The sequence below is a fragment of the Aedes albopictus genome, chromosome 1, assembly GCF_035046485.1.
Source record: "Aedes albopictus strain Foshan chromosome 1, AalbF5, whole genome shotgun sequence".
In the NCBI taxonomy this organism is placed as follows: Eukaryota; Metazoa; Arthropoda; class Insecta; order Diptera; family Culicidae; genus Aedes; species Aedes albopictus.
The window spans coordinates 75,365,793-75,381,412 of NC_085136.1; the positions used below are offsets into that span (position 1 = coordinate 75,365,793).

The 15,620-nt window shown below is 36.6% G+C and overlaps 1 protein-coding gene across 11 annotated transcripts in view; it reads right to left on the bottom strand.

Annotated features, from left to right (window-relative positions):
* Positions 1 to 15,355, bottom strand: part of LOC109422059 (uncharacterized) — a 255,013-nt gene extending 239,658 nt beyond the window's left edge. For 2 of the 11 annotated variants that reach the window (XM_062844866.1, XM_062844865.1), the window contains exon 1: positions 14,106 to 15,353. In XM_062844866.1, coding sequence (XP_062700850.1) covers positions 14,106 to 14,184 — 79 coding nt within the window. In that variant the 5' untranslated portion in view covers positions 14,185 to 15,353. Of the gene's footprint in view, positions 1 to 14,105 lie in introns of all 11 variants that reach the window. The other 9 variants (XM_062844861.1, XM_062844857.1, XM_062844862.1 and 6 more) reach the window with 5 other exon arrangements.
* Positions 15,356 to 15,620: the final 265 nt, after the last annotated feature.

Consider the following 15,620-nt stretch of genomic DNA (forward strand, 5'->3'; position numbering starts at 1 on the left):
TGTGTAGTAGTGTGCATGTTAGACATACGTCAAATCGAAATCCATCATGGCCGACAGTGTCTCGCGTGGTTCTACCAACAGATGCCAGTGTTCTCATGAAAAAGACACCGGGCAAAAGTTTTTGATTAGTTTCCTCTAAGAGTTGCATCTGTTTGTCTATGATCAAAATATGCCATGAATTATTTTCTGCTTAAATAATGCATCTTAGTTTAGTTTGAGTTTTTTTAAAGGTTACGCTACACCAAACCTTTTAGCCATTACTCCAAAATTACCTGAGATTCAAATGGACCCCAGTATTCAACAAAGGGTTAAGTAATCAGAATCAACGATAGGATATAAAATTTGTATGCTAACAAGTCTCACCTAGTAGCAGAAGTCCGACTCAAATGATTCAATAGCTGTACATTCCATTAAAAAATCGTCTCCTAAAATAACAAGGATCCTGAGATATATGAGATATAATAATTGCATACTTTGTAGTGCCATCTATGTGTGGAGTTCGGAACTAAATATAATATCCTCAATGAGCCCTTGATCTACCGAACAACTTTGCCGAAGACACCGTCTCTGCAAAAACTAGGATTTTGGAATTATATGTATGAGATTTATTTATTTATTTTATAAGATTTACATGCTCACTAGCGCCACCTATTTGTGAAGTTTCGAATCTGACGATCAATGATTTGTATGTGCTTGACCCAACAAACAATTACAAATATAAAATTTGTAAGCACACTCGCGCCACCTAGTGGTGGTCCTCCTCATCCTTGTTCTTGGCGTAACGTCCCAACTGAGACAAAGCCTGATTCTCAGCTTCCACAGTTATTAACTGAGAGCTACTCCTGCCAATGACTATTTTGCATGTGTAATACAATGTGTATACATTGTGTGACAGGCACGAAGATAAGCTATGTCGAAGGAAATCAAGGAAATTTCCTTTTTCGAAAGGGTCATGCTGAATACCCACGCCTTTGTAGCTATGGCTATAGATGTCCAATCTTCCATAGCATAATGAAATCAATTGTGCAAAGTTTCAGGATAACCTTGGTATGTTGGTATTGAAAATGGTTAAGTAGTCCAAAGGCTCACTCGTTGATTCTCCGTAAAAGTTGGTTATTCTGGGCAACCAATGAGTAGCCACTTGGAAATATACGGCTCACAAACAGTCGACATTGTGAATTAATTTTTGTTTTTCCAATTCATAATACTACTAAACTTCACATATCAAGCCAATCGTAAGACCCACTTAACCGCAGCGTAGCATCGTTCCTCCAGCAAACAACACGCTTTCCGCCAGGAATTTAGGTCAAGGCTTTGCCCAGCAATCGCCGCTGAGTGTGCAGTCCGCGGAAATAGGGAAAACTAGAGCATCCGTTGCGTCCGCGTCCGTCCTCTGGTTCATCGGCGTTGCATTTCATCTTCGATTGCAGTTCGTTTGAAACCAGTTTCTTCTGCCACAACGCTCGTGAGCGTAAAACTAATGATGCGTAGCGTACCTTCTGGACTGGACAAGTTCTGTGTGTGACTGAATGAGGTCCCCGTCGTCGTCGCCGCATCGGAGAAGCGTAACGCGTAGGGAACCTGTTCCTGAAATCTTAGAGAGTTTGCCAGCAGGACCGAGCACCTCCGAGATAAGATCCGTCGACCGACGATAATCTCATTTACCACGGATGACAGTGCGCAGTGGGGGGAACAGAGAAGATCCCCAATGGAACCTGTTGTTGGTTGCGCTGCTGTGCGCATAACAGTAGCATCATCGCAACGTGCACTGGTTTCTATATAGCGCGGCGAGTCAGTCAGAAGAAGTGGATGTGTGCCAATTTCGAGGTGCTTGCTTTTCCTCTCTTTTCCGAATCCAGGCTTACCGTCTGGAAATGCTGGCTGAAGCGCAGCAAAAAAGGTGCTACTTTCTACGAGGTGTGCGCCGCCACCGCGTGCCGCCGCCGCCGCCGCCAGAGCAGGTTGCGCTGCCTGCATCTAGGTACGGGAGAAACTGGAAGCGTATCGGCAATCGACGGCAAATGAGCTTCCATACGTAAAATTCCACCGACTCAACTCGCCGTCAAACAGTGTGAGCAACTGAGTGGATTAGGTGAGGGGGGGCGTGCTTGGCGGGGGAGGATAAAAGAGAGTGGATACATAAACACATCGCAGGATTTCGATTTTCCAATTGCTGGATGCATCCATGCTGATGCATGGACGGGCAATCGAACAAAATTTGCCGGACGGGATAAGTGAGTAAGTGAGTGAGTGAGTGGTGGGTGAGAGTAGATAGGTATAAGTGCAAGTGGTTTATTGTGCTTTTCGATGGGAAGCGAAAAACTGGGAGAAGATCCAGTTAGTTTAAAAGATATCTGGGATAGGAAAATGCGAAGCGGAGTTTATGATCTGTGGTGATGGGTGATGTTTATCGGGCATCCGAAGTCGTAAAAAGATAAAAATATGAGCAGGGAGATATAATGAACATGGAAAGATGTTTGGAAAGAGATAAGGTGATTTGTTATCTTTCTAATAGTTTGAAGGAACGTTGCAACTAAAAAAATCAATTAGTAAAATAGATAAAAATTAAAAGTTACTCAGCCAAAACTGCTTCAAATACTAAATAATCAATAACCATTTGCAGTTAGATTACTTCGAGAAAATTACTTGAAGGTAATATCCCAAGCAACACACATGTTATATATTAGTTACGACAGCGCAAGTTTTGGTTGTATAAAAGTTTATTTGACGTTATTCCAACACAATGTTAGAATTACGTAAAATTAACTTCTATACAACCAAAACTTGCGCTGTCGTAACTCTTATATAACATGTGTGTTACTTGGGATACCCATTAAGGTGGTCCACACTTATATGAGAAACAATAATTTCGAAAAATACCAAGTCTTACCTCCTAAATCAGTCAAGTACAAGACACTGAAGACGACCTTATAGTTGAGGTCGAAATACGTATCTGTCAAAGGATGCAAATTCTTAGTGGAATTCAAAGGAACAGTACTTAACGCGATTTTCTTTTTATTTACAGATATTCCCCTAACAAGCCCAGGTTAATCATCATCTCCTAAATCAGTTGTTTTGGACTCACAGAAGCTACGTTCAAAATTTGAGCAAAATCGGTCATGCCTGAGGGGGCGCTCAATAGGCTAGAAGTTTGTATGGGAAAACGTGGCCAAATGTATGCAGAAATCTTAAGTTTTCGATTGTTGTCGCTAGGTGGCACTGTAAGCGTTGAACAAATAAATCCTTCGGTGTTATTGTAGGTGACTTGAATATATGCCAAACAACTTTGTCGAAGACCGCAAAGTGATCTGACGCCTGGTAATAAAGTTATACCCTAGGCAAAGTGATGATAAACTTTATTGTTGTTTTTCCAGTACATGTAAATTAATACTATCAATAATCGAATCTCAATACTCAGCTTCACTTTGCCTAGCGTATAACTTTTCTTACAGTCGTTGGATCACTTTGCGGTCTTCGAGAAAGTCATCTACAAGAATACCAAAGGGTTTAATCATTCAACACTTACAGCGCCAAATAGCTGCAAAAATCGAAAACTTAAGATTTCTGAATAAATTTTCCACGTTTACCCACATATACTTCAAGCTTGTTGAGCGCCCCCTTGGGCTTGACCGATTTTGCTCAAATTTTGACCGTAGCATCTGGTAGCCCAAAACAACTGATTTAGGAGGTAAGACTTGATAATTTTCGAAATTTTTGTTTTTTTTTATACAAGTGTGCGTCACACTAATACCTATTACTCAATGAGAAAGTAACTAAACAGTGATGTAAAGATTGATAAACTAGATAAATCATTGAAAATTACATGAAAAAGAAAATAAAAAGACGATAGACACAAGCGTTCATAAATCGCAACATGCTATGAAAGGAATTTGATGATGACAGTGATTTGACGATAAAAATTCAGAAAATAAGGCTCCAAGTGAGCAAATCTTGAAAAATAAAAACATTTTTTCATAAAAATTCTCAAAAAAAAAAAATCGTGATGATGATGATGAACCTGAGCTTGTTAGGGAAATATCTGCAAGTAAAAAAAATCGTGTTAAGTACTGTTCCTTTGTTACCTCCAAGGATATCGCCGGAAATACCTTTAGGGATTCTTTCAAGATTTCTCAAAATTTTAAGAAGATTTTCGCAGAATTGCCAACGATTCAAAAAAGGTTCGTTCAAAAATGCTTCCTGAGGAATCTGAACGATTATTATGAAATTCCCGCAAGGCTTGCCGCGGAAGCTCGTGCATGTGTTTCTTCAAACATTTATGTTAGAATTTCTCATCAAAATCCATCTGGAAATTTCTAAAGAATTCTAGAAATTTCTCCTAAATTTCTCAAGAAGTTTCTTCAAAAATTTCATCAGAAGATGCGATTCCATGGAAAAAAAGAGATTCAGAGATTATTCCAGAGATTTATTCAAAAGTTCCTCTTGGGGTTTCCTTTATAAATTCAGATTCTTCCGAAAAAAATATTCAGGAATTATTGTAAAAATTTCTGCACAGCTTCATTAGGTCTTATTTCATACGTTCAGAGATTCCCTCAGGCTATTGTTTAGAATTTTCACTAGACCATTCTCAAAAGATTCTGACAGTTCTTCCAGGGGTTTCTCCGAAAGATCCTCTAGATATTCCTCCAGGGATTTCTTAAAGCTTGTTCAGACCTTACTTCAGGTGGGTTTCATAAAATTTTTCCATGGTGATTTAGAAATTTCTCCAAAGATTTCCTCAGCAATTGCTGCAGAAATTAGTCCAGAATCCATCCTTGGGATTTTTCAAAGAATTTTTCAAGAAATCCTTCTATGAATGCATGCAGAGGGTTTTCCTGATCTTCTAGGTATTTTTCCAAAGATTCTTACATATTTTTTTTTATCACAAATTCATTCAGAAGATCTCTAAATATTTTTCCTGTTCGTTTTTTATTTATGCAGGATTTTCTTCAGAAATGTTTCTGTAATTATCCCTGAAAAATTGTATCAGAAATTATTTTATGAATTCCTCCACAGATATCTCCAGGAGTTCTTCCAAGGACTCCTTTACAAATTCCTGCATGGATCCCTCAGAAATTTATTGATTTATTTATACAAAAGTTCCATCACTACCTTTGTTTGTGAATTCTGTAGGAATTTTGGCAGATATTTAAAAAAAAATTCTCTCAGAAATTTCTCTATGCATATCTGCAGAACTTCTCCAGGAATATTTTAAGTAACTTTTCCTTGAATTAACGTTTACAGTTTCTCAAGATGTTTCCAATGATTTCTTATGTAGGAGTTTCTTCAGATACTTTTCCTGAATTTTTGTCCAAGAATCGCTCCAGAAAATTTCCTCTAAGAATCTCCAAAAGTGTAACAAGGAGGTTTTAAGAATGGATTCCTTCAGATGATCATCCAGGAATATCTTTTTAATTTGATTTAGAGATTCTTTCAAGAATTCTTTCAGGCTTTTTTGTGCAATTTCTGGAAGAACTTCTGAAATAAAAAAAAAACCCTGGAGGAATTTTGAAGCAATTACTGCGTGCATCTTTGAAGGAACCCCAGGAGATATACTTGAGTAGGAATTGCTGCAGGAATCCCAGAAGAAATTAACTTGTGGAATTCTTGAAGGAACCCTTAGAATAATTTCTAGAAAAAAAAGGTGGACAATTTCCTGGAATTTCTGTAAAACTCCGCGAAGGAACTGTTGAAGAAATCCCTTAAATTGTGAACAAGTCGATGAAAATGTTTTTGAATGAATCGCTGATTGAATTACAGAAAAAATGCAAGCGGAAATTTCTGAAAGAATCTCTGAGAAAATTTTTGAAGAAATCTCCAATGAAATTTATTTACAAATATCAGGAAGAACTTTTTAATAAATCTTCAGAGGAATATCTGAAAAAAACCCTGGGATTTTTTTCAGACTTCCAGCAGGGAGTTTTGAGAAGCTTTCTAGAGAAATACCTGGAGAAATTTCCCGAAAAAGTCTTGTGCGGAATTCCTATTAAAGTTTATTAAGTAATCTTTAGAATAATTCCCGAAGAAATTCTTCAAATGAATTCTTAAACGAGTTTTGGGGAGATTTTGTAAAGAATTCCGAGATTAAATTTCCGTAGGAATTTTGTACTTTTGATTTTATGAATGAATTGCTGAAAGCATTTCTAACAGCATTCTTGAAGCTATTTGTGGGCACATTTCTGAAGAAATTTCTGTAGGAAAACATAAAAATCGCCTATAAATTTCTCAAGGAGTACTTAGAGAAAATCTTCTAGTGAAATGAGGGGAGGAATTTATGGGGAAATACCTGGCAGAAATTCTGAAGGAATCTCTGTATGAACTCCTGGAAGGATTTCTGCAAGATTTTCTAGATGAATCCCTGTAGAAGTGCCTGGGCACATTCTGGCGTGAATTTTCAATAAAATTCTCAGAGCAATTCCTAAATAAATCGCGGGTGGGCTTCCTGAACGAATTTATGAATGAATCTCTGGTAGATTTTTCGAATTGACCACTGGGAGGAACTTATGAAAAGTTCCTGTAAAAGTATTCCTGGATAAATTTCTTGAAACATTCTTAATGGCATTTCTGAAGGAAACCTTCTTAAAACAACCATAGAGCAATAATTGAAGCAATCCATAGATGATTTCTTGATAAAATCCTATGTGAAATTAATAAAGTCATTTTAAAATTTTGTTTTTCATGAAAAATGGTAATTTTTTGAAAATTGCCGTGGCGAAACCTTTAAACGGTATAATGTATATCTGTCATTTGACGGTCGAGAATTTCGAATTTTCGAACATTGCTTTCATCGGGACAGTCTCGACATGTTAATGCTACTGACATTAATCCTGCAGATCCTGCTGATGATTCACTCAAACCATGAATTTGGAGCTAGGGGCGAGGACACAACATCAAAAAAATAAAAATAAAAAAATATATATATTTTCACCCACAATCAACATTGTATTCTTGGACCCCTATTATCTAGCTTACATTCTTACTATTTGGCGCTTTGCAAACAGATACGCTAATATTGTGTTTGTTCATCTGTGATTCGAGCTTTTCCAAATGCAAAAAAAAACTGATTTAAGCGAAAACTCAATTTTTCAAAAATATAAATAAATAAAGATTCTATATCAAACAAACCTGGTAATCACATGACACTCTTATTCACCTTAGATATCAATAAAGTTTGCATTGGATAGTTGCCATTCAAATTGCCAAGTTTGCAGCTCTGAACCACCTCAAGTAACATTTTCAAGTCAAACAGGCTGGAAGAGGTTCCTTAAACTATCATATAAACACAATAAAAGGTTTAATGTTTTTTGACGTTTGAGGAGCTCCACAGTACACGGTAAAAATTCTGCACGTTCGAATCAAGGGAAAAATCCCTTAACTATTCAACATCCCAAGCAATATGATCACAAATGTTTTTCCATTAGATTCGCAATGCTGTCAGTGTTGACTTGAGAATCAAAACAAACATACCGGATAAATCAACTGAAAATCACTTCGATTTACACTACTGTAAAAAACTATAAGATCTGAAGTGAAAAGTTCTTGATTTGAGAATAACTGCTTTAGACATGAAAGTAAATATAGATGACAGATTGTAGAAAGTGTTTCGCTTCGATTAACAGCCTTCTAACGGTTGTGATTTGGAGTAGTAGTAAGACTGAAGATTGAAACGGTGAAGGTCCTGATATCAAATCTGGGTGTGGCATAAACTATTTTTTTTTGTTTTTTAATCAAAACATTGTCAACAGCGAATTGAAGCGATGTTCCATTAAAACTGAAGAGGCATTGGATGTTCCTTTCCAAGTGATATTCAAATGATAACGAATTGATAGGCAAGTAGTGCGAATTCAAGTGCCAATCCCTTCGTATCAGCGTGCAGAATTTTTACCGTGAGTCCACAGCACTAATTGATCATCAATATTTTTTCCTAGGGATCAGTTTCCAGAACACTGATTTTTTCTACAATGATGTTAAGTCTATCAGAACCTACAACTTTCTAAATAAATAGTTCCATTAGATCAAACAGTTTCGAATATATTACTTTTTTTTCTTACAACGGGATTTTTTTCAAGATTTGCTTAGAAGTTTTCCTTTTTTTGAAGATCATATCCAATTGTCACAATCCAGTAAAAATTTGTAATCTATCGGTGTTCTAGAAGCAGGGATTCGTAGCCCTAAACTTGAGCATTTTGAATGAAAATCGGCCAAATCGTGTTTAGTTTATTCTGTCCAGTATTGTATAGGGGAACTTACGTATTTTCGACAGTTTTATTCTCTTCGTCATGGGTGTTTTCTTTGAAACCTATCGAACTAAGTGTTGGCCTCAAATCCTCCCCGACCAAGCTGAGGTATGTGCCCAAATTTCAGGCAATTAGGACCATAAAAACCCCCCATGACGAAGAGAACAAACCTGCCGATAATACCCTTTGTCAGCCTAGTACTAATGATGGACTTACAGGGGATGACCAAAATGTTTGATATAGGCAACTTTTTTTTCTCTCACAAAAAAGTTCAACATGCTATAACTTTTTATAGAGCGCATCAAAAAATCTCAAATTTTGACTGTTTGTCAACCTACTATATGTACATCATTGGTACAAATTTGGGCTCGATTGATTAATATTTCGCAAAGTTAGAACCGTTCGGGTAAAACACTATTTTTTAAACATCTCATTTTTGAGCTGTCATATCTCGGAAACCAGTGAACCAAATTGAATGAAATTTTGAACGTACACTAACAATATGTAAATGCTTCACAAACTATTAAAACATAGATACTTTTTGAGCGTTGAAAAAAGTTATCATGGATTGACACTTTTTGGATTTTTCTCGAAAAAATGTAATTTTTTTACATCAATGTCAATAAATTTTCGTGTTGATATCCAAAGATTTTCCACTTCTGTTCTCAAATAATCTCTAATCAGATATATTAGAGCCTATTTAGATTGATGGAAAAACACATATAATAATTTTTGTGTGGTATTGTAAATTTTACTTATTTTCCTCTATATGGGTAAAAATTTCAACTCGGTAGAACTTAATTTGTTGGGAGAAAATATTACATTTTATAACGTCGTATTAAGTATCACTATATTGTTGATAAACGTTAAAAAGTCATTCAATTCGGTTCACTGGTTTCCGAGATATGACAGTTCAAAAATGAGTTATCTTAAAAAAAATGTAAAATAATTAGAACCGTTTGGTTCTAACTTCGTCAAAAATTAATCAATGGAGCCCAAATTTGTACCAATGATGCACATATAATAGGTTGACAAACAGTCAAAATTTGAGATTTTTTGATGCACTCTATGAAAAGTTACAGCATGTACAATTTTTTTGTGGGAGAAAAAAACTTGCCAATCCCAAACATTTTAGCCATCCCCTGTATATGTTTGATGTTGGCCAAGTAGAAGTTTGAAAAGGTCGAACAAAGCCCAACTAACATCTTGTAGTTAAATAGACTAGAAAAGGTTCTGAAAACCATTATAAAATCAAAATAAAGGTATTCGGTTTTATGACGGTTTAACCTCTACAAGACTAATTGGCCATCAAAATGGTTCTTGGGAGTGCTTATGATCACTTGAGAATTCCTAGAAAACAGTTAGAGTTTTCACTGCTTTAGACGTAAGCACACGAGAATTTCCTTTCCTTTATTTTGTAGCCTAATAGAGTTCGTGCACGTTGCATGTTCGTTTTCAATAATATGTGTTCCGCTGAATTTCAAGTGAAAAAAAAAAGAAAAAAATCTGTCTGGTCACTTGGTCAGATATTTTCACTTAAAGTTTGTCTGAGAAATTGTACGCCATGAAATGATCAGATTCTTCTCTTTTGTAGGCAAAAGTTAAATACAGTGGCGTTTCGGTTTCATCACTAGTCGTTTTAATCACGACTCGCCCAAATTCACGGTTTTCTATTCGATTTTATCACGATTTTCATTTTGTTTTTATCACACTTGTTTTGAAACACTCCGAAATCAATATGAAGTCAATACAGTACTGTCCAGTCCACCAAAACAGATAAAAAATATGAGCTACGACTCATATATTTTGCAGATTAATGATTTTGAATAAAAAAATAACATTTATTTCTCGTTTCGCCAAATTCACGGTTTCGTTTATATCACGGTAATTTTTTTTTTTTGACCGTGAAAAACCGAAAAACCACTGTAATTTAATCTTCTATCTGGCGTCAAACCTGGTAAAAAGAATGAATTTTTTTTTAAATCACATAACCGATTATGTAGAACTATAGCCTTTTATTCAAGCGTTTGATAACACTAGTTAAAAGCATGTTTAACTCATCATTTGAATATATCAAATGTACGTTGGTTTTTTTTTAATACTTGTTATTTATTTAAAAAACTACTAATTTCCATTTTTTTTGGTTATTTTTGAATACTCCTTTTAATGTTTCGTTTTGTTTTGTTTTGAGAGGCTTTACCCTCAAGGGGCATTTGCCTCTGAACAAGGTTTCCAATTTTCTTCCTCAAAGATGAAGAAGGAACACCTAAGTACTTCAGGGATCTGAGTAACGCTTATAATTAAAAAAAAAAATGATTTCGTTTTTTATATTTATTTATTTTTAACATTATTTCGCAATATTTCAGTTCTGCCCAACCTTTCCGGAATGCTTGCCACCGATGATACTCAACCATAGATGATGGACACTTAAATTAGTTTATAACACTTTTTGCAAGCTTTTCTAGTAATTTTATTACAAATAGAGAGGTACAGATGAACCATCCGAGGGCTGAAAGTGTCTCTAATAAAAAAAAAATTGGGTCTTGTACCATTTTGGGCAGGTGGACTTATTTAGATCAATTCTCATGCGATTCTTCTAGAAGTTTCTTCAGGAATTGCCTTGGATTTTTGAACACCTTTCTTCAGGAACTATTTAAAACAAAAATTCAATTATGTTTCAGAAATTTCTCCAAAGATTCTCAAAGTAATTTCCACAGAATGGACTCCAGAATCTAATTCTTGACATTTTTGAAGAATTTTTCAAGGAATACTTCTACAAACACCTACAGAGGATTCTACAGTTCTTCAATGACCGCTTCAAAAAAAAAAGTTTTTTTTCTGAAAACTAAAAAAAATCATCTTTCTAAAAAAAGCACTTTGAATTACCCTTTTAATTCATGAGAATCTTCTGGAAGAAATTTGAAAAAAAATCCAAGGAAATATTTCTTAAGAAATTTCTACAGAAATCCGAAGGAGAATTTCAGAGGGGATCTCTTAAAAAATGTCTGCAGGAATCCCTACAGAAAAGGCAGACGAATGTACTGGTGGGATTTCGAAAGAAATCCCTTAATACTTTTCCGAGAGATCTCTGGAGGATTTTCTACACCAAAAATCCCTCAATTACTACCTGAATGGTTTTTTTCAGAAAGTTGATTTTTTTTAATTTTCAGAAAAAAAAACATTTCTAAAAAAAACCCCTGTAGGATTTAAATCCATGTAAAAATCTCTGTAGGTACTCATGGATGATTCGCTAAAAGAATATCTGTAGAAATCCTCGCAAAAGTCTTGAAAGAATCACAGAAGAAATTTCTGAAGAACTTCCAGGAGGAATATTGAAGAAACACCTTGGGAAACCCTTGGCGAAAATTTCTAAAAAAAGTGTAATGGTAAAATTTTAAGAAAAATCCAGGAGGAGAAGTCCTTCAATAGTATAACTCAATTCTTGAAGCTTTTTTCAGAAAGTATTCCTGGAGCAATCTGTAGACGTATTTCTGATGGAAATGGAATTCATGGGGAAACATCAAGATAGGCTTCGGTGAAATTTCTAGAAATAAAAAAAAACTCTTAAGAGCTTGACGATTAAGAGTTTTCCAATGGCTTTTCTAAAGAAATTCCTAGACAATATTTCTCAATAAATTCTTTAAAGAATCTGTTGGGAAGTTCTTCAAGTACTCCTTAGAGAAAATTAAGGAAAAATAGGGAAATACATGGAGAGCTATCTGGTGGAAATCCCGAAGGAATCTCCTAATAAATCCCTACAAATATTCCTGCAGAAGTAATCAATGGAATCCCTCTAGAGCAATTCCTGAAAAATTCTCTGGCGAACTTCTTGAACATATACCTGTACAAATTTATGAAGGAATTCCTGGACGATTTTGAGAATAAATTACTTGAAGACTTAAAGAACAAATCTACAAGAATATTTTTCTTTATCGCTTTGTTTTTCAATCGGATGAAATTGGCAGCGTAAGAATATACTAACGGCATCTGGACTCTAATATAAGAGGCTCTTCCGCCCTTCCAAAATCACAAAGCAGTTTTTTATACGATCACGAATGGGAAACTAAACCAGAAAGTGAGCATCAGAAAAAAAAACAGTTTTTCTTATGTGGGCAAAAATTATCAAAATAATCAAAGAGATGACATAGCTCAGAGTAATAAAATTCCATGAAATATCATCATCACTGAAACATAACAAAACACAACTGAAGTTTACATCACATGTAATAATTCTTATAAATTTGATCTGCACCGACATGTTTCAAACATTAAATCAGATCAATAATAATTTTTGTACACATCAATAAAATAGTGTAAAATTCTTTGACATGTGATGCACATGATTGGAGCGTGGGATATCACAAAAGTTTACATGACATATCATGTAAAAGTTATAAAATATCATGTAAACTTCCATTATATGTCATGTAATTCAGCATGACTCCGTGTGTTTACATGACATATAACACAAATTTGCATGATGTATCATGTAAACCATCATAACTGGAACTTTACACGACTAAACTGAAGTTTACATGACGTGTAAATCTCATTATTTTTATCTGTGTGGCCAGAAAAGCGTAAATAACATTCACGGAAAACATATCTATTTAAAATTTAGTATGAAATCATGCGGATAAGTTGAATTCTGAATTTCGTGCACATTCACTTCAGATATCATGTAAAATTACATCGTGTATGATCGTGTAAATTTCCGCTAAAAGTCGCGTAATAGTTTAGGATCCATCATAGATTACGCTAGAACGTAACGAAAGTTATACGATCATCACGTAATTTTACATAATATCTGACGTAAAAGTGCGTTGCCCTCTTGCACATGATTTCTCACCGAATTTTAAACGAACAGTATTGTTTTGTGTTCGGTGTCAAATCATGCACATGGAGAGAATACAAGATATAAAGATGAATATTACATTAAATGTTATGTAAAATTGAGTTTCCAAACTGGAATTTATTCCATTGATCGCATAATCCCTTATATGGATTTCAACATTTTTTTTTAAAAAATACGATAGTTGCACAGATAGAAAAATTAGTGTAAATTTCTGTAACACACAGATCGAAAAAAGAGTGTAAAATTCTGTGACATACGGTGCACATGATTGGAGCGTGAGATACCACAGAAGTTTACATGACATATCATGTAAAAGTAACAAAATATCATGTAAACTTCCATTATATGTCATGTAATTCAACATGACTCTGTGTGTTTACATGACATATAAAACAAATTTACATGATACATCATGTAAACCATCATAACACTAAGTTTACATGACTAAACTGAAGTTTACATGACGTGTAAATCTCATTATTTTTATCTGTGCATACAATGCACATAATTGGAGCGTGGGATTTCACAAAAGTTTACATGACATGTCATGTAAATCTCATAAAATAGCATGTAAACTTCCATTATATGCCATGTAATTCAGCATAATTTTCAGTTTTTAAGTGACATATAACACAAATTTACATGATATATCAGGTACACTATCATAACTGGAAGTTTACATGACAAAAATTAAATTTACATGACTGTAATCCTCTTTATTTTCATCTGTGTATGCAATTTTACAAATAATGAAAAGTAAATCTACTAGAAATCCAGCATCTCCATAATGTTCATGATTTCACATGTAATTTATCATGAATTCGTATCAAGACGTATTGTCAAAATTTCAGTTTTGTTCCATCGCTTCTATGGACTTTGAGGAAGTGTTTTTCAATGATGTTACAATAGTTTTGATCTATTCACATCCTTCTCTTCTCCAAGTCACGTCATTGCAATCGGCATTCACTCCCTCATTAAAATTCCCATCTCATCACACCTCCCTTTCGAAAACTTACCTTCCAGGACATCCTGCGCTCGTGCCACCACCGCGAGCAGTACCAGCAGCAGCTGGTAAAGATGCTTACGACGCGTCATCACTGACTTCCTTCTGCCACGACACGACGATAATCCACTTTCGATTGTGTTCAGCCTTCCAACTGCGGTTCTTTTTCTTCTTCTAGGGTCCCTCCAAAATCCAAATTCCGTCCTGTTGTGTGTTCGAGTGTCAGAGTCAGTTCAGCTCCAAATCCAATCCCGGTTATCTTCGGTCAAATTTGCTCACACTTCACCTCCGAAAATATTCAAATTCCAAAAATATCTCTTCCCACTGTCACCAATTTCACATCTTTTTCGCTCTTGGTGCGCAAATTTCTCCCCCTGCACGGGTAATTATCCAAACAAGGCGGGTGCGCGACGCGAAGCGAACCTGCACCACGGAGACACACTGCACTAGGTACTGGTACTGTTGTGGCTGTTTTCAGCGAATCACTTTCTCGCTTTCTTCTTCCGAGTTGGCACCACCGAGCTATTCGGACGCCCCAGCAACGATCGATCGGGCTTCGGTCAAACGTGCACGCACTGCTAAATCCACTCACAGCCGCGCGCGACTTTGTCACTCTATGCACACACTTTCCACCGCAACGTGATCTTTCTCCCCGTGATGGTGGTAACACACTCACTTCTTCTGCGCGGGCTCTAATCCAATCTGTTTTCGTTGTTGACCACTCTCACTTGTCGGCTCCTCGCACATCCGGTTTCTTCCAACACTGACAAGCTAACACACTGACGCGCACCGATGCGATGTCACACACCACTTTACCAAGGGGGAGGGGGTCTCTCGAAGGACGACCTCAGGGCATCTCGTCTCGTGTCCCACGTCGAGTGCCACGCCGAATTCTGCGCGGATATTGGGTGATGTGGGGGAAGAGGGAAGGACCCGAGGGGGAAACGCGCGCAAGTCCGTTAAGCCCCGTTCGTTCCTGCTTGGTTTGCTTTCTGCTGAATTGGACGGACTGGAACTGTATAGTCTGCTACGTCTGTGCCTTCTACAAGTGCTACCGTTTTCTCCTTGCGGGACTACACGGTGCACCACACAATTCGTCGTCGTTCGTTTCCGAACGTTGTTCTTCGCTCTCGCACTGATGGATGGAGGGAAAGGCAAGCCAAAACGTCTTGCTCGAACCGCGGTCTCTGTTGAACTGTCTGCAGGAAAGCCCCCAACGGTCCACAAAACGGACCCCAATAATGGGATGGCGTAAGACGATGGCGGTTCGGAGAAAACCGAGCTATCGCGAGGCCAGGTGTGTGCTCTTTCTCTTCGCGAGCGAATGCAGAAAAGAAATAATAAAACTTTCTTCCAGCACAGCGCAGCGCCAAGCCTTGCTGGGAGTCTTGAGTCACCGCATCGAGCGAACCCGTTCAGTTGGCAGCAGCCACGCGCTTTGCTACTTTCTTCGACGGCTTCATTACCAGCTGAGGCCATGCGGTGCGTCTCGCTCGCGAGAGCGAGACTTGCGCGAAAGCAGAAGAAA